This window comes from Excalfactoria chinensis, chromosome 5 (genome assembly GCF_039878825.1).
Source record: "Excalfactoria chinensis isolate bCotChi1 chromosome 5, bCotChi1.hap2, whole genome shotgun sequence".
Taxonomy (NCBI): domain Eukaryota; kingdom Metazoa; phylum Chordata; class Aves; order Galliformes; family Phasianidae; genus Excalfactoria; species Excalfactoria chinensis.
In genome coordinates, this window is record NC_092829.1 from 10,531,550 (window position 1) to 10,552,219 (window position 20,670).

The following is a 20,670-nucleotide window of genomic DNA, read 5'->3' on the forward strand; positions in this document are numbered from 1 at the left end:
TACAAATATTCAAGTGCTTTCAGTTTAACTTATACCTAATTTGATACCCTGTTTCATTGTCATAGTCAAACATAAGTGTTTTACAAATATGACACTCCCTCTGAATATTTCACTCAGTTCACCTCCTTTTGTCTCTGAAGACTTCACAGTCCTTGGTTCTTCTCTTTGTGTATTTGAAAAACTGGGCAGAGCTGTTTACAAGTTTTGTTTGGGAAAGCCTCTTCACAAAGGGACTAAAACACAAATTCATCTTCCAACTAGTCTTGTTGTCACACAAAGAATTAGTTGAAAAGCAAGACTTGGAAAGCTACGAGAAATGGAGTCTTGAATCATAGCAACATCTCCCTCTTTGATAAAAAAAAAAAAAAAATAAAATTCAATTTAAATGGAAAACAAAACCTTTAACAGATGCTAAATATAGTTCAGCCTGTAGAGTTCAGCAAAATGAATTGTTGTCACTTATTTTTTTCCTGTCTATTTTTATCAAATCACTGCAGTACTAATGTAGTTTTCCTAACTGAAATAGGATTAGGATTGCAATTGTATGCTATGTATTAATGTATGTATGTATTTATATATGCTACATAAATATCAAAGAAGAAACAGTAACATTTATAGCACAGGTACACTCTAAGCTATAGGATGGACTGAGGTTTAGGCTTATATCTCCCAAATATGAAATCAGTATTTTTATAATAACAGAGTGCAAAAGGTTTCCTGAAAGTCAGAGAGGAAACGTAAATAAGGTGAAAGAATTGAAGTCATCATCCCCTCTACTGTTTCAAACACTAACTCTCCTATTTTGACTGACTTCTTGGAAGATTTCTGCTCTTCTTTTAACCTTGACTGGAAAGCCAGCATGTGATGACACTATTTATAGAGCATTGTTTAATTCATTAGAGTCTAACTCAAACATTCCTAGTTTTTCCAAACCTATGCAATACCCTTGAGTCTCTGCAAGTGGCTGCCTTTGTTTATACTCACACGTTTGTCCTTCCGATGTGCAAACCTTTCACTTTACTAGCAGTGATGGACACAATACAGTTCTACAGATACTTATAAAATTATAACAACCAGGATAAAGCACCCTCAGAATAGCTAATCTGACAGTGATTTTCTGTTGATGTCAGGTGAAAGAGAGCAGTTCTGTAATGGCTCAGATGCTCCATTCCTCAGGAAAGGCCAGAGCCTTTCTATTCTTGACCTGTCTTTGCCAGGTATTCATAAAACCATTAGCACAGCAAAGTGCTGGATGGTGCATTATTAAGGCAATAATGCTTCCTTTACAAATTTCATCAGTGCAACATGGCACTTTTTCAGGTGTAGACTGTCATTATTTGATACCAGCCATTCTTTCATTCTCTATAGCCTTTTAGTAGTCCCTCCTTATGTTTCATTCCCTTTTTCTTGTCTTTGTGGCAGCCACCTGAGATGCAAACAGAAGACTGACCTCAGTCAATAGTGCTGCTTCACATATGGTGTGTGGCTCAGAAATCATTAGGGGTCACAAAAGAGAACAGTTTGTATTAAGTGTCTGCCAAAGAAGAAACCCAACAACTTCCCTGATGTGGGAACAAGTGCTTTTGTTTGGGTTAAATAATGATGTAAACGTTAAGAAAGAAATAATAATGCTGAAAAGAGGAAAAAAGACATTATATTCAGTTGTGAAATTTTATCATAATTTCAGCTAGTTAAAATGTCAGGTAAAAATACAGAGACATTTTAGGCCTGTTTCTGATTTTATTTATTTGTTCATAATTCGATACATAATAAATTTTCCTCTTTAGAGCAATCACCTAACTGGCTTTGTCTGTTGACAGCACATAACAGAGAACTCACAGAAGGAAATTTCCATAAAAGGACACAATCAGACATCTACAATATTCCTAGTAGCTTCAGAAATCTAGAATCTATAAATACCTGTTTTCATTACTCCAAAAATGCCATAGTCCTCAAATACAGTGGACTTCATTACCTAAAGATCCCCTCATACACTATTGTAGCTTTGCTTACTGATTATACACATCGAAATTAGTGACAAGGTTTGGGATTGGTTTTGTTTTTTTAGCTTACTGCAAATAGATATTCTTTAATTAGAACAAAAGTTCCCTTCCCAGTTGGACTCACAGGGCTCTGAATGTATTGCTCTAGAGGAGACAGACGTGACACTGCCTTTCAGACACTTCCTTCATCTTCACCCTATCACCTCTCTTTTCACTCTAAAAGAAGCCAATCAGATATCCTGATCACAGTCACTTGTCCTTTGCCTATGCTTAGCAATACAGGGAAGACTTTTTCTTCTTGGTAAAGCCTCTATAATGAATGTAATAAAGATCAAACTAATGAGATTCTATGGCACTTAAACAATAATCAGTAGAAGCAGATGAGAAATGCTATCCTTTGTGTAATTATCACAACTGCCCTACAGAGGCCTTGCGCAGAGACCATTCTTTATAGCACAGTTCCACTGGGGGTTATCCATTTTTGCTAATTCCAAGAAGTGTAAGAACCTAATTTGTACAGTTTATTTTTCTTTGAACTCCTTCATCTCTTCATAAAGTAGTTCTTGAAGCAGAACATTTTTATTTTTTTTTCCAAAAAGGAAAAATGTATGAACTCTTCTCCAAATTTTTCAGAAATCTGTTAAGTTCAGTCCTTTCTAACAAGTTCTCCCTTGCACAACAGTCCTTCCTGCTTCATTCATTAAAAATAGCAATGCAACAACATGAATATGTCCTTTGGGATTCGAGATTAAATGCAGACTCCTGCATCCTGGGCTGACTTACATTTGTGTAGCTCTTTTGATGTCTCTTGGCACACCACTGCAGCTGTCCCTTGTAGTAGGCATTTGAATTGATTAACATGCTTGCTCCCTTTTTATTTCCCTCCTGCTCTCAGGGCTGTACCTTGAAAGATTTACTGCACTCCAGAGAGTGAGGTACTCTGTGGATGCCCTGAGGACAACATAATTGCTGAATCAAAATATCCCATGAGGATGTGAGCTTTGAACTTTGCTTTCAGGATTTAAATTCTCTATTTCTCAGCATATGTGGAACAGATTGTCAGAAAACAATCTCCTAATCAGATGCATGTAGATAAGCAGGGGAAGAGAGAAGAGCACTACCTTTAAAATATTGTCTGATGAAAATCAGACAGTAAATCTTCTGTCCAGCAAGTAATTAAACATATAAATAGTCACAGCGAATTCACTGGGACTGCTCATGTACACAGTTATATGTATAACCCTTTGCACCGGTGGGATTTGGTTATGAGAACCTAATTAAACAAAACAGAAATGGTTAGCAACCCAAACCAAGTTGAGTCACCAAGAGAACTGTGCTACAGTTGCAGACTGTATGCAGTGGTGTTGTTATTCTGGACTCAAGATATAAATCAAAATTCCTTATCTCATTAGGTGTGGGCCCCAGTGTTTTATTTTGCAGTATCTAGAGGCATTAACATATTTTAGGGACTATCAAACAGAAGATTCTTCAAGGATCTCTGGTTGCTAGGAGACTGGTACTTCAGTCCTGCAAATCTACACTGCAAAGAGCAAACTGGCAATAATAAGGTTTTCCTGCAAGATAGCTCTCAAAAAACTGAAGTTTATAGCTTATTATTTAAAATGTTTGATCTAGACTTACATTTGTAAAACATGAAAATTTAAGAGCTTTTGGATTTCTGGAAGCAGGTATTTTATCTTGTTTATATTATATACTATGCTTACCTCTGTCTTTAATCAATACATGGAGTTCCCAGTACCTTGAAACTTAGTTCCAGTGTCCTGGCAGATTTCAGCCACTGTATGAAGTGCTGAGCAATTTTCAGGCAGTCCAGAGCAAGAGGTTTTTTATCCCCAGGACTGCTGTCTCCATTCCTACATGCACAGAACCTGAGAAGCCTCAAACCAGCACCTTCATTCCCTGCATGCCCCTGTGCCTTTTTGGCCTTCTATGTTGCAGCTACATCATGAAGACTGCAGCTGTCTCCTGGACACATAAAAATCTCAATATATGCACACACAGTGACAGGAGTGCCATCATGGAAGTTGTGACAGCATTTTCAAATTTTAAGTTCACTGAAAGAAATATCCTCTGCCTTCTAAACCAGTGTCACAAAGTCTGAGAACGCACAGTAAGAATCTCAGACGTCACCGAGGGCTATAATTTGATGGTCTTTAAATTTCTTTCTTCTTTGTGACACAGGAGATAGGCTAAACACAAGAACACACTGTTTTCAGTGAACTACCACTGTGCAGAGCAAATGGGTTGTGTGCTTCTCTGATTGTCTTTAGTACTGTTTAAATAGGTATAAGATACAAATTATTCACCTAGTAAGAACTGAGTCTGTTTTCTCACTCAGGACTTTCCAGTTGCTCAGTGTAAAGTCACTATCAAATCACAATCTGTACCATGCTAGAATTAGCCTTCTCATGGATTTTGATCCTGATTCTGTTTAACTGCAGATGTTCGCATTCCTTATTATGCACCTGGGTAAGATAATGTTCCGATTGGATCCTTCACTGTCCTCATCTGACATCACAGCCAATCTTTTTTCCTTCGTATGACAGTAGATGTATACAAAAGACAGTGTCCATGGAGAGATAATGGGAGAAGGGGAGGGAAAAGAAGGTAAAATACCAGCTGACATCAAAGTAAGGGGGACTGCCATTACTTTCAAGAAAACTACAAATTCTCCCAGAATCTTCTGGCAGTCTTCTACTTTGTAATGATTCAAACACAGTTTGTAATTATAAACATTTGATAGTTTCAGTCTAAAAGCCTACAGATCATGCAATTGCATACCCTGAATGTGACATTTGTCCCCCACTATGGTACACTTATATAGTAATAGTAGCAACAAACGTGGCTGAATCATTGACAAATTCAACCTTAGGCATCTTTTATTTGCCTTGACAACTAGACTATTGAATTTCAACAGGATGAAAATCTAAAAATAGCACTGTGTGAAAAAAGACTGCAAGCAAAGCCACTAGATAATACGGGCTCAATGCTCCTGTGAAATATGACACGTGCAAAAGCCAGATGTAATTTTAACAATACAGCTTCCTTTTCAACAAAGGAATCTCCAGAGTCTGATTTAACGTCTCCACAGTAAAGCCTAACAATTCCACATTTTGTGTAGGAGGAAGAACAGACTTCTTTAAATTTGCAGAAAAGAGCCCTTGAGAAGAATGTTAATGCAGATCTCGGTGAATGTAAAAAGAAAAGACCTCTTATGACCCTATCGCAATTAAAACACCATCTAAGTCCTTCACATAAGTCACTGTATACTTAAAATCATTACAATGACATAACTGGAATCAGCAGTGCTGACACAGACCAATAACACTGAAGCTCTGCAGAAATCACTGCAGCTTAGGAAGTATTTTGTCTTATTTACTTAGACAACGTTGTAGTAAGAATCTGCCTTATCATTCAGGATTGCAGACAAAAGGAGCTTTTCTCATCTTCACACCCTGTCTAAAAAGGGATGAAGAAAGACATTGTTTAGGTAATTATCAAATTAGCTAGAGACTTTGGAGTATAATTTTCAAGTTTCTTTTACCTTATATAACATCAGCATCTTATCTTGGGACACCCATAAGGAGCTCAAATTCTCTATGAAACAAATACGTCTATAAGCACCACCATACTTTGAAGACACTATTATGATAATTGATATCCAAGTATCTTGAGGCTCAGAAAAATATCTACAGATTATATACATATCTGTTATAAACACATATTGGTCTCCTACAGTGTCTTGACTTCCAGGTAAATAGCAGAATTAAATGTATAACTTTAATAGCAAGAGACTAAGACTCAACTGTTATACGGGTTTTATAGATGTGTTTTCATGTACTCTAACACCACTGAGAGCTCTGTACACTTGTACAGAAGAGATGTTGTATAGATGTTTTGTGGTATATAGTAATCTAGTGTCAACCAACAGTGCTGTAATGAATATTTTCTTCACTCTAGTTATATCTTCCTTGCACATAAGTTACCAGATAACTAGAACCAGTTCTTTTCATTCAAGTAACATCCTAGTTCCCTTATGGTCTGCTGTGGTTTTGGGTACGTTTTTCTCTTTTTTTTTTCAGACATAATATTATTAGAAGATCCTGTTCCTTTGGTGACGGGAGGCTGGTTTGAAAAAGGAAGATCAAAGATATTCTTAATATTATTCTCTGGCCTCATTCTTTTGTTGCTTGAGTAAAATTCCCTTCTTAAACAATTACAGACATAAATCCAAATGATCTATCATAGGCCATGGCTTTTTATTCACTTGGAACACCCATTGTTCCAGAAATAGTTACAGCCCCACTGTTATGACTTTGAAGCACCACACACGTTGGTTGGAAATGGGATTAAAAAAGGTGAATCAATAAACAGATATTTTTTTCCACCAGTGCTGTGTGACAGGAGAAGTGAAAGCTTTGAAGTCTAGCTTTCTTTTTAAGGAAATATCTGTGACATTGTCTGGGTGTATCAGTGCAGCTTGCTTATCTTAAACTTCTCTGCACACAGATAAGTTCATAAGTTACAAAATGCCCTATAAAGTACAAGTTTTACCTAAATACTCCCAAACTTCGTGAGGCATGCCACAACTACCATGGACAATTATTTCAGTACAGAACTGTCCCTGTAATTATTAATATTTCCTTAGCATTTTTGTCTTTTTAATAAGTCTTTCTGACTTCAGCTTCAGCCTGTTGTTTTCTACTCAGTCCATAGTGTTTACAGAAAATGGTTCACTTGCTTTTTCTTTATGGATAACTTTTTCTTGTTTGCAGACAACTATCTTAATCAGTATTGCTTTGGCTAGTAGTTTTCCAGGTTTAGCAATTTTGTTGTCTTCCACTGAGTCCTTTCTTTAGGTATGGATACTGATGAAAGCAGGGCACAGGGATAGAGAGTACTAAAAGAAAAAGTGTTAAAACCTTGTATAACAAGCCCATGTATTATAGCTTCCATCACCTAAGTAGATGTAGTTAGAGCAGAAAATGCATGTTTTGTAACAACACAGAGCTCTATGAGTGTAGGATGTTAGAATTTTGCGGTTCTGTTCCCCCTCTCATCTCTTCATCTCTCTCCCACTTCCTATCTCCAACATTCACAAAGAAAATATCTCCAGTACACAGAGACATATGCAGAAGTATAAAGACATAAACAAAGAAACACACAAGACTTGCATTAGCTGTGTTAGGATTTGTAATCCATACAATCTCCTGATGAGACAACCCAAGCTTTGGTCCCACTCAGTACAAGGCCACCCTTAACAACACAGAAGTCAGTGCATTAGATACCACTTTATATTCTCTTCCAATAAACAGGAGCTTCTTAAGTGGCAAATCCAGTGGTTAAATACTTTGTGTAGCATCTCAATTTACAGTTAGCTTTGTCTGTAACGTAGATGCATACATAAATACAGTGGTATCATGCAGTAGGTACTGCCATGTATTAATTTGAGGCAGGCTTCACTTACTAAGATTACACATTATACTGGTTCCTCAGTCTCCACTCATCTGTATTATTTACTGATCTACAATTCCTGGTGGGATCACACTGGAGTCAAGCTAGCTGGAAGAATACAGAGGGTCAGCTGGACAGACAGCTTGGCTTCATCTCTTTAACATTTTGTAATTCTATGGCATTGTATAATGCTGAAAAACTGTTCCGAAAATATAGTACATGAGTCTATTCTCACAAAACAGAAGTGCTGCTGTAGCTTAGAATCTTTTTTTTTTTTTTTACCCAGTCAGATTATCGTAGAAATGCTTTCCTCTTTATATGATGAGTTTGTATTGTACAGCTCCTAGCACTACAGAGCCTCATCTCTTCTGACATCTACAATGCAAGTAGTCAGTTTAATTATATTAACTAAGTGCACAGATTCAAATCATTTGATTGGGTATACAAAAAAACGTACTGAGCAATTGGAGTCCCAACTACCATTTTAAGGCAGAGAGCTGTTTAATTTTGTTCAGGTTTTTGTTTTTTTTTTTGTTCAGGTTGCACTGGATGGTTTGCCAAGCAACACAGAGAACAGGTGCAAGTTCTTTAGGGACTGTTTTTTGAGGACTACAGCATTTCATGCCAGCTGAGAATATTAGGCATGACAGAAATCAGCTTGACTCACCAGAACAGCCATTTAAGAGCAGAGCCTCTAGTGGTATCAATCAGCAAGGCTTGACTTCACCAGAGCTCTGCTAATTTACCCCTGTTGGGAAGCTGGCTATGAGACTTTATGGAATGAAAATGAAACTAAGGAATCAAAACAAAGATCCCAAAATATTAGGAAATAAAACAGCTTGAGAATGTTACATTTTCCCAAGCATGCAAAAGAGAAGCCTGCAGGTAATATCTTCATTTTTAATTTGTGGTTATTTGATACATACTCACACATGCAGTACATGCTACAGAAGACTGTAAAACCTATACTGAAAAAAATACCTAAGTTTTCTATCCTATTTTCATTGCGACTATTTCCCAGTCTCTTTCAGACACAACTTCATAGAAAACATACCTTGCTATTTTCCAACATTAGTTCTAAGAATATCTTCAACCACACAGATAAAAATTTAAGAGGAAAAATAAAACCAAATCAAAACAGAAAAGAAATGGCCAGTGTATATTGGTCAGAGAGAGGTTCAGGGTAATTTAGAAGAGGTTCAGTTATTAAAGTGATACTTTTTCTAGCCTTATATTAGAGATTATGAATGCAGGAGAAATTTTAGGACATCCAATAAAGGGAGAACACATAACAGTAGCTATAATTGGTAATGAGAACAAGCTAAGCCCATTCACTGTGCCAATACAAGGAAACCCATTATAATTCCCAGCCCAAGATTTATCCCCAACCCAAGATTTTGATTAATTGGTACATGAAGTAGCAAGTTGTATTGATTGTTAATATACAGATGGTAGCAAACGTACAGAAGGAATAATTAAAGGAAAACTCACCAGTGGTGGTACCTTGGCTGAAGAAGCTGGGGCAGTCCTCACTGGAGAGCGATCTCCAAGAGATGCTGCCTCAGTGGGAGTCAGCCCTTAAATGAGGTCTCAGAGGGGATGGAATCGAGCTCCACCCCTTCCGGGAGCACAGCTACATCACTCTCACCTGTGCTCCCACAGCTGACCCCACACTTGCCTCAGCTGATTAATCAGAGGTTCAGGCTGTGATTACCAATCTCCCATACACAAGTCCAGAAGCAAAAGTTTTCACTAAGTGCATTGGTTTAAATGTTGTACTCTATCCAGTACAGAGATAATGTAACTCAAAGGAAGGTGAAAGCTTCCCACTATCAATCAAAATAAGCAGGAAAGGATGCAAAGAAATACCATAAAACACAAAAAGATACTTTTGTTAAAACTGTCAGAAGAACTGATTTGTTACTCAGGTAATATATCCTGATCTATCTAGATTTGCATGAAGCAGTACATAAGACACTCAGCTGAGAATTATTGTTTAAAAGTGATATAGTAGAGACCTAGGTGTATTTTTAGACCAAAATACACAGGAGGCTCCAATTCAGCAGAACTATTGGAAATCTGAGACAACCATAAGATGTACTGCAGATATGTAAAGTTGCTCTGAAAGTAATGTATCCTGATTTATTTTTTTTCCCCATGGAAACTAACAGATACAAAGAGCACACTAATGCTATTTGATAGAGCAAATTCTCAGCTACAAACACTACTTTTCAACAGTCACCACAATGAGCTATGATTTTCACCATCAGTGAACAAGAGCCTTCATTTCAGCTCATAAATGCCTGTATGGTCATCAGGAATGTGGCTTGTCTTTCACTTTGCTGTCTCCATTGCTGAAATACGTCATCCACCACTTCACTGTGCTCACATACACTGTTTCGTCTCCATAAATGTTCAGAAAACATTGAAAAATGTCAGTGAATGCCATTCTTTCCAACAGAGAAATTCAATGGCACACCTTTGCTTCATGCAACCTTCTGTGTCAAAAGCCAGTTTGTCATACTGCCCTTCTGCTGTCATCTATCATATAGCAAGAAAATGTGATAGAATACTTTTACTTTATTGCTGTACCTCGAACATCCACCTCAGACCAACATAATAAGTTAGGAGGCATTGTTCTTTGGAGCAGTCTTTATATCTCCTTAAAGGTACTAAGGCATTCTTATTATACAAGACATGGGTGAGATCTTTTGTACATGATGAACAGCTCTGATCACCTGCTTTCAATTGAGATTATGTTAATTTGGAGTAATGCTGAAATGACAGAAGGAATAAGTTTAATCTTTTAAGAGCAGTCAAAGAATCAGTCTTGTTTTCCCTCTCAGATAAGACACCTCTCCATAAATGCTTGTCAGAATTCAAAAACAGGGTGGGACTTAAATGCCTTAAATTTTAACATAAAATTGTTATAGGACTAAACAGAGATAAACTGACCATACCAAATATAGTCTGACTGGACTCGCACTCTGATTTCTATCAATTTAGAAGACTTCAGTAACACACAGGGCAAAAAAAGTACTAAAATTCTTCCAGATGGAGCACAGCACACTGATGGATATTACATGACAGAGTAGTGGTAATCTGAAGATGTGCATTCAGGCATGATGTGAAGATTTTGGATGTTGAATTTCATTCTCATCTGTAAGAATTAAGAGGAAAATGTATCTACTTCTTTACTGAGGTGGTTTTGCTTACAGCATATCTTTACTATATGCCATTAGTTCCAAAGGACTGAGCTTCTATTTATTATCTAACTTGGTGGTGGAGGGTTTCTTTCTATATCATGCGAAACACCAGTTGTTGGTGCCGGATAGGAAGGGTATGCTAGGATGATATGATTGGTCTTGGTGGTAGAGAGAGAATTGGCATGTCTTACTCATAGTTACTCGTGTCTAAATTAAACGCCAAATACTTTCCCTCACATCAGACTTTCAAAAACCTTATAGTTTAATGAAATATTTGCATTCTTTGTAGTAAGCATGATTTTCCACATTCCAAGGGAAAATATTCAATAATCTCAACATATTCCTTAGTACTGAAAGAACATAGGGCTTGACTTCTTCTGCCATCTCCCCTCAGTGAATTATTGTGCTCCTTCACCTTTTATGTACCGTCTGTGGACCATATGAGAACAGTGGGGGTATTCCATGGCCTGTGGTGCAGAGGTGCACATGGAGGAGGGTTATTCTGAAGAAAATATATATTCCATTATCAATTGTGGAGAACTGGATTCATTTTGCTTTGTATCTGCATGACAATTACATGCAAGAGTTTGTTAAAAATAAAAACAAAAAAACAAAGAAAGCCATTAGATCCTTCAAACACATGAAGCCAAATAAAGTGCAGCCAGATGCTTCCTCCAACTCTATGAAAGTTCCTATAGATTAAATTTTTGCCTTTTTTCAAACATCATTTTAGTAGTACATTAAAGCTTATACTTTAAAAAGGGATTAAGAATCTAAATTATAGATTAATCCTATCAAATTCTGTAGCCCCAAACCCAAATCTTTTTACAGAAAAGAAAAGGAATATGGTTACACTGGTTCCTCTCAAACTTTAGTAACACCACAAGCACAAAAGGAATGCTAAAGTGAAACTACTGTAGTTGAAAATGTGGCAGCTTACAAGTGTACAAGGAATTCAGAAGCCCTTATCTATGGATGAGCTCTCATTTACAGCTATCCACACCACCAAAAATAAAAGTACCTCACACGATACTTACTAAGCCAGAATAACAACAGTCAGACTAAACTAGAGGCAGGAACTTCCTGTTGCCCTTTCTTGTCTTATACACTGGCTTACAGCTAGACAACACACTAACTCAAAGTCCACTAAACTCAGAGCCTTGTTTGCTCTTCTAAAATGAAGTACCTTGTTCCAACACATAAACAAAAATGAAGAGGTTTCACTTCCTCTTTCATATATACACCAGTATCTGTAAAAATTGACCTCAAGACATTACAGAAAGGAAATTTCATTACATAGGTGAGAGATATGAATCTCTGATTTCTTTGAACTGTGATTTCTTATCCTTCAGAAAACGCTAATAAAGGAAGAAAAGCAATATTTTGCCAATGCTGTCACCACGTGAATTCAATCACCAGGCATAAATTATGTACGAAAATGACTGAAAATATTCCGCCATTGTCTTGTTATTGCTTAACTCTGTAATTAAACACAGGGAGATTAAAAAAAAAAAGAGAGAGAGAGAGAGAAAATCACAGTGGTTTTTGTTTGCTCTACTGACTTGAAAACAATTGAGTTTGCCATGCTGACTGAAAGGCAGTAATCATACTAAATGAAAAAAAAAAAGAAAAACACAAAACAACAGTAATACATCCTGGAGTTTCTATTAACAGCATCCTTGCTTTCAGCTGGGCGAGTGATTTTATTCTTGAAGAATAATGAAGACTAACAAATAGCCATTCAGAATAATTATAAGAAAGTAAAGCAAAAACTTACAGTCACAAAAACTTGGCCTTGGCATACCTATTCCAAAATGCACATTCAGATGCTTACAGTTATCAGAAAAAAAAAGGTCACCCTGTTTCATATTTGCACTCTTCAGATACTTGGAAAGCAGAGATTTTTCTGCTATCTCTATTAGGCATTGCCTGGCAGTTCTCCTAAGTAAAGTAACTGTACCAAACGCTTCCATGGAAAGGAAAATCTTCAATTCAGTCTGTATATTTTATGTAAAAGACTGTATATAGCAATATAGGGCATGAAATTACCAGGGTCGATGATTCTCTTTAAAAGAAAACTTGTTATTTTTAGACACTTAAAATACTTTAGACATGCTGCCTTAATATTGTTAAAAAAAAAAAAAAAAAAAAAAGTATTTAAATTACATCTGACACTTCTATAATTAAAGGTAATTACATATTTTAATTAAAAATGTTATTAAAAAAATCACACAAGGCTGCAATCACAGAGATCAGTAGATCAGTTCAGACATCATGAAGCACTTACAGTAGACCAACCCACAAGCAAGCAGCTGTTCACACATAGAATCACAGAATGACCTGGGCTGGAAGGGACCTCAAGGATCATGAAGTTCCAACCCCCCTGCCTGGCAGGGCCACCAAACTTCCACATTTACTAGATCAGGTTGCCCAGGGCCCCATCCAACCTGGACATAATATATACACATAATATATTATAAAGGACATCCTCATATCAAAATGAACTACAGTATTTCTTTGTAATTGAAATAAATTCCATAGGATGGCCTACAACTGGGCGATTCAGAGCCATTTAGAATATATTTTAAAATCAGTTTGTTTGGACATTCCAGATAGGAGCCTTCATAGGGAACTGTCTAAAAATGATACAGATTCTAAGATTTCACAGACCGTAGTAGTGGCTAGGAAACAAGAAGAAAAAGAAAAGAAGTCAGAAAGAAGAAAAGGGTAAAAAAGATCTTCCAAAGGAACAGTTATCCGAGACAAACTGCTTCATATGAATGCTACATGGATGCTCTTATCTTTGTTTTCATCAGCAAACATTTCTACATGTTTGACTCATTAGCATGTAAGCTAGGTTATCCACCTTAAAAACACCTGATACCTAGTCCTCTCATCCACTTTTATTTACTGAAAGTAGGACCCCATTAAAAGAAGAGAGACAGCATCTCAGTACTATGGCCTGGAAAGGCTCTGACCTAGGTCAGGGAGTCCTCCTTGAGGAGGGCTGAGCTGAAGCCACTGCTCCTCTCATCAGTCAAAAAGACATGGATCACTCTACAATCTGCCCACACAGTCAAAGAAGGCAGAGGACAGCATTCCCAGGGGTCCAAAGGATAATTGGCCTCCTCATACACAAAGAAAGCAAATTTTACGGTGAGGAAAGAAAATAGAAGAGATATAATAACAGTAATGATGATAATAATAATAAGACTGATTAAACTGCAACTTGATGTAGTTTTCTAGTTTGTTTTGGTGTAAGCTTTTTCTGTGCTTCTTTTCTCCTACTAATTTCCTGTTGGGATTGGCAGCCAATGACTCACCTGCATTCATAGATGAGGTCAACAGTATGGCAAAAAAAAAACAAAAAAAAGAAAAAACAAAAAGCCTACAAATTCTCTTCTCCATCCTGCACTTAAATCATTCCCAACAACCTTCACCCTAACACCACCAGTATAGCAATGTTTAAAGCATTAGGCAAAATCAAGGCTAAGACAACTTCCCCTTATCTTGCTGCCATAACAAAAGCACTAATAAGTACCCAATCCTCACTGGTGGCTCCTGCAGTTGAAGACAAAGCAACAGCAAGTTAGCTTCAGTGAAAGATACCCCTAGCTTCAGAATGACAGGAACACAATGATCATGGCAATTTATTTTTTTTAATACACTTGAGGAAAACCAAAGCCGTAAGCCCCATGGGGCTGCCAGTAGCTTCCTATGCTCAGGAAAAGCCCACAAGGTTCAATTTCCAGTCAATAATGTTTAAACCGTTTCCTACACACTCTAGAATACTTATGAATTCAGTGGACATACAGAAGTTAGAGAAAGTAATTAGAGGTCCCTACGTTAGATTTTTAATCTTTAAATCCAGAATTTACAATTTGCAGCCAAACGCTCCCAGTAGGCAAGCAGTGAGAACATAACACGGATCACATCCTCTCCTGGGAAACTGAGGAGGGGTTTTCCTGAAACTGGCTTCTTGAATACCAAATTCCAGTGAATTCCTACCATCTTTAATACATATCATCAGAAATTATCATGCAAACATTGTCCTGACTGACAACTTAACTAACAGACAAATCAAAAGTAAATGAGGGGGGAGAGGGGAGGGGGGGAGGGCTGGAAGTGGGGTGGAAAGAGTGACATGATATGATGAGGAACCAACAATTTGTCATTTGGTACGTTTTATTAGGCAGTTTGACAAATTTCCTGCTGGATAAATGATTAGAGTTTCCCTATTTTTAATCTTTAATTTATTTCATACTCAAATATGATCGTCAGTCATTAATCAACAGGGTTTAAAGTGTTCATGATTAATGGGCAATGCCTTTAGTATAAATAAGAGTTTCTGAGATGCTGGGATTTATCTGGCTCTAAAGCTTGCAGAGTTGCTCCAAGTGTTCATCCCTAAATTCAATAAAATGGGACCAGGAGAATTGATGAGATTCTGTGCCAGTGGAATGATTAGATGAAATGGAAACAGCTATTAAGGACCTGCAGAAGATAATGATGAAAAAAAGATCCAAGGGGTTAATAGGAGTCTGCTTTTTATATAAGTACTGGCAGAGATTAATGAGTCTCTCTGCTACAGATAAGTAGGATTCACAACATCTCTATGGTAAAAAGAAACAAGGCAAATTAATGAAATTACCACCTTCTGCTCCACCAGGATGTAAAGAGTCAAGGCTATAGAAGTGCCGTGAAGCTGCCAAAGGGTTAATGGGAGCTCAGCTTACACAGCAAGCAGAGGGAACTGGGCAGGTACTGGAGTTGCAAATGAGTAGCAGTGAAGGGGTTAACAAAAAGCCTGCATGCATTGAGATGCTAATTGTCAAGATAGCGTATTACTTGAGGAAAGTAATTTGACTATTCGAAACTCCCACGAAGGATGCCAGCCTGCGTCCACTCCATCTGTCAGGCACCGTGAAACACAGCGAATTGAACTCCAAATCCAAATTCACATGTGATGAAGTCACTTTAATTTCCCAGCCAGCCGAGCACTGCTGCCATGCCCACTGCGCAGAGGGTAGCACTGCATTTCAACTTTTCATCTGAAATCCAGGAGGCACAGTAACCTGTTACTTGCTGCTGCTTTCTTTCTTTCTTTTTTTTTCTTCCTCTCTCTCACCATTTTCTGCCTCAGTGCTACAACTGAGTCATTCTGTTGCCCATGGCTCGTGGGTATACACAGTACTCCTGCAGCGTGCTGCATTATTCCTGAGTTAATCTCTCAGTGTTATTTTCGGCTAATGCAGATGTGGGGTTTGCTTACCGTCGCTTTGTAGGCACTTGTCGAAAACCATTTGGAAAGCTTAACTATGCATAAATCTGCAGAGTGAATGTTTCCTTTCATTCACTTGCTCCTATTATTTGATTTCTTGTAGGCCTCTGCGGCAGAGATGGAGAAAATAAGGTAAGTGAGACAGTTTATTTACATCTCATTATAGACAAGAAATGTTCTGCTGAACAAAAGACAATACAGGCTCTTTGAAAATATGTTGCTTAATATGACCGGAATAAAATACTGGATTGCATGACTATGTAAAGCTGTGTTTTAGGAGACAAAAGAAAAGGAATGTGGTTATAGTAGTAAATCTGTTTTGCAGACATGTCAATTCAGAAGGGGTGTTTTATACACAAACATGTTTTATTGCCAGATGCAGAGGATATACGATTATATAAATGTTGTAGTCACTTGTCCATTTACTGCAAGAGCTTACCATTCCATTTAATGAGGAAAGTGGATCAATAATTCATGAAAAAGCTGAAGAAAATATAGGCTTGACTTCAAAGCATCTAATTACTGTGGTTTGTTTCAGTATAATGTTGTAAGATTGGTGTTCGATTTTTGTTTTATATTGTACACCAGACAGACAAATCTCATCTCCTCTGTGTTTAAAATGTTGTCATACTGTACCAGTTTCTCAGCACATCTCACTGCTTAAAGCAAAAAGAGATGGCTTTTATAAATACAAGTTTTCCATCTCATGTCCGAAAGCAAGTCTGCTTTGGGGGATATTGCTTTTGTGTATGCTATTAAGAAAGAAAAAAAAAGAAAAGAAAAGAAAGAAAGAAAGCATTCTAGCCCCTTTAAAAATAATTTCAAATCAAGTTCTGTCTATTGATTAAATCATCAAGTATTATCAAAATTATACTATTATCAAAATAAAGTAAAAAGTTGAGCTTTTTATTGTATGCTCAAATATGTCATGAAGCTCATTTTGATAACTCAAAACACTAGCCCTGGTCTCATCTGGTTTTATTGGACAAGTCTAAATTCCTTCCCCAAGCTCAGTGACTCAGTTTGGCTAGTGGCAACTATGGTCCAAGCGCAACTTTTTAGATCCCTTGAGTTCGAAACGACTACCCTGATTTTTTGGAAACACAGAAAAGTTTTAGAATTCTGGAAATAACTCAAATATAAAGTGGCTATCATGAAAAACAAAAACAAACAAACAAACAAAAAAACCAAAGAACAAAAAACAGATTGTTAATGAATTCTGGGCTGGAAACAAAATTCTGTTTCTCTTTGGTGAAGAACAAGGATGTTATCTCTCACAGTGGACTTGAAGATGCACAACTGAAAGTCTCTAATGTCAATACGTACTTCAGCTGTACATTTTTGTACTTTTTCTTGTCACTGAAAGAGTAACTTCTGAACTGAAAGGAAAAATCCTGTGCAACATATTGTGGTTTTGCATGTAAATTGGAACTATATTTTACAGTTATGAGTTGCTTTTTTTTTTGTTTTTCTTTTTCCTGAGTAAGTACTGAGAAAACACCTCAGTATGTGGTTCTGCATTTACTAAAAATTCTAAATAGCATCTCAGACTGTATACGCACATTCATGTCATGAATTACCCTGTTAGCAGATGCCAGAAAACATGTAGATATATGTTCCCTTGATAAGCATGCATGCATAAACACATGCTAATACTTCTCTGAGCATGCTTTGGTTTCTGCTCTTGTGACATTTGCAAAAAACAGGCAGCAGAGCCCAGGAGAATAAGTTCAGGAATGTAACGAAAAGGAGAGAGTTTTCTATGAGAAGAGCAAATAGTCATAAAACTCCATCTTCCTAGCACCCTGGTTTTATATCTGTCAGACATGCAGCAATCCTTTCCTCAGTACTTCCTGAGCACTTGTACAGATGAAAATCTCTAACCCCTCCACTGAAGGAGGTGGGATTTAATAGCTAAACTCAAACAAGAGAAGGGTCAGTCTGTGTCAGCAGCTTGTTAATGAAGTTTTCTGCTTGGACTTCTTGTATGTAAAAATTGCTTCCAATTGCGGTTGGTCCTTATCATCCAAGTTGCTGCCCAATAGCAACAAGATGAGATGGGAAGCTACATCATGACCTGCTCTTGTACATACGATCTGATTTCTGGGTGGTCCTGTGTGGAACCATGAGTTAGAGTCACTGATCTTTATGGATCAGGTTTTTCCGTGATTCTCTGTCTGCAGAAGTTGTGCTGTTCCAGTCCAAACTTTGCTATTCTCCTGTCTACAGTTATTGTCCCGGGTGCAAATTAACAGGGCAATGGAAACAAAATCTGGAGTCATTATTTTAAATGCCTGCTGAACTCACAGGTCTGAGAGAATTCATTTTTTCCTAAGCTTCTCCTCCAAGCCTGACACCCAGACTAAGGCAGACCAGTTCATCTTTTTAGCACAGTGGCCTTAGAGAAGCCATGAAGAGAGAGTCTGAAATCAGAGAAGGAAAAGAATTACAGTGAGGAAGAGGACAGACCAGGAGGAAAGAGGTGGTAGCGTTTTTTTCCATTTGTTTGTTATAGGTAAGATGTAGAAACCAGCATAACAGTGCAGGAAGAAAACCTGACACAAAGTACTTGAAGATGTCCTACTAGGCCTAGCCCTTTCCCTACTCTTTGCAGCCAGCTGAAGTTATGCCATCCTGCAGCAGCCAGACACAAACCAGGTGTGCAGAAGGTACATGTGGAAGGAGGGAGAAGGAAAAGGGTCCAGAATAGGAACTTGGAGGCAACAAAAAGATAAAAAGCAAAACAAAACAAACACCCGAAACTATATCCACAGGAATCACGCAGGGTGAAAATTCACAGGGTTAGAAAAATCTGGGTTTACAGTCCACAGCACACTTTGAGAAAAGGAAGCCTTTTAAACATAAAGAATAGGTGCAGAACTTCTAAAAGGAGCTGCTCCATGCTTGCAACCCTTGAGAGCCTGTAGGCTCAGATGTGTTACGAAGGCAGATCTGCGTTGTCAGGTGAGCCATACTCTTTTTCCTGCCCAGTGCATCTGGGACAGTCCAAGGACTGGTGGTGGCCAGTCCCGTGAGAGTCAGAGACAGACACAGAAGGCTGCAAAACTGATCTAATGATCACCAAGAGTGAATTTGCTGAGCCAGGGCAGCACAAGAGTGGTGCTGTAAGTTAAGACACACACTTCAGCATTACATTCCTCCACACAAAATCTGGTTGGAAGGATGAAATTCATTTCACACTAAACAGTGGTGATCCCCCTTGTAGGCCAAGGGATCACTGCAGCTTGCAACGTCGTGTCCTGTCTTTTTCAGCCAGGTGGCTGAATACAACAGCATGACAGGTAAACGGAACAGTAGGAAGCAGAAGTGGGCGGTTATCAATATCTAGCCTGATATGAGAATGACATCGGAAACATGCGTTTTTGTATTGAAATCTAGACCAGAAAGATGAGTAATTACAATGAAGTGTTCACACTGAGTGGTTCTTAGCATTACATAATGTTTAATGCACTTCAATTTACCAATATATTATGTAGGAAGTAAGGCTAACTGCTAATCACAAACCCCTTGAAGATATGCACTGTATTTCAGCTGTGTATGGTTAAGTGGTCATTTTAAACATTAATTATGACTACAGTCTCTGACAAACAGTTTTGTAGGTATGGTTCTTTATTGCGTTTTCAAATAAGGACTATAAATTTTAGTTCAAGCACATTTCAAACATACCTATACTAACTTATTTCAACTCAGCGCTACCGCTGTGCTGTTTTGTGTGCATCTCCCCAAGGGAAGCAGATGCCTTCCAAGCCCTGAGTCTTGAAGGCAGCCAGTGGTGGCTGGCTCACTAAATTATAAATACTCAGGAAACTACTCCTTTGAGTCAGATTTAATCCCTGGCATGGCTAGACATAAGCCATACAAAAGGAAGATGCCTGCCAGTTCCACCACAGTTCCAGTACAAACTCGCTCAGTAATCTTTGCTTCCATTTAATCCTGCTGGAAGTACATTCAGCCTTTCAAGTGAAAGGTTGTGAAGTTTGATGTAAGAGACTTCCTGACATTCTCATACACCATTTTTGATCAGATTCACAGTGTTTCTTGCAATCCATAGGTGATACCAGTTAAGGTTGTAGATATCATTCAATAAAAGCTTTTTCTTTTTATGAAGATGTTCCTAAAATTTAAATGACAAACAGGAAGCTCTATAAATCAGTTACGTTAAGTCTAATTTTTCAAGATTCACAATATTCTGAACTGTCCATTTGAAGGTACACATCACCACCACAAACTGTTAGACTGCTGTAGTTAATGCCTACAAGAATATGAACTTTCTGCTTCCCAGACCACAATGTAGCTGCCTTATCTTCCAGCTGAGGACTACTTCACCAGCACTATCAGTGGCACTTATATCAGAGCATGTGAGAGTGATCTGTTTCACACACACAGTTGGTAGTAAGTCAGGAGCTCAATCCAAGTCTCTTGAATTTTCAGACTTAAGACTTTTCTCAAGTCATTTGCAGTTCATTTGCAGTAAGAAAGGGAAAAACAAAAATAAAAAAATCACTCTTTAAAAGGAACATCAAAGGCACGTGCAGCCATAGGGAAAAGTTTCTGTGGTAGTTGAGTAAGTGAATACCTCCTTTGATGCCCACTGGATCATGCTGCCACTTGGTATAAATAAAGCCCTCTTCATATGCTAATGAACACATTGCAATTTCCTGCAATTCCCACCTTGTCCTCCCTT

The 20,670-nt window shown here is 37.8% G+C and overlaps 1 protein-coding gene across 17 annotated transcripts in view; it reads left to right on the plus strand.

Moving 5' to 3' along the window:
- BEGAIN (brain enriched guanylate kinase associated) overlaps nucleotides 1-20,670 on the plus strand; it is a 143,496-nt gene that overhangs the window by 26,082 nt on the left and 96,744 nt on the right. For 10 of the 17 annotated variants that reach the window (XM_072338061.1, XM_072338062.1, XM_072338068.1 and 7 more), the window contains one exon: nucleotides 16,069-16,097. In XM_072338061.1, coding sequence (XP_072194162.1) covers nucleotides 16,069-16,097 — 29 coding nt within the window. Of the gene's footprint in view, nucleotides 1-15,359; nucleotides 15,446-15,587; nucleotides 15,711-15,959; nucleotides 16,098-20,670 lie in introns of those variants that run through there. The other 7 variants (XM_072338065.1, XM_072338070.1, XM_072338069.1 and 4 more) reach the window with 6 other exon arrangements.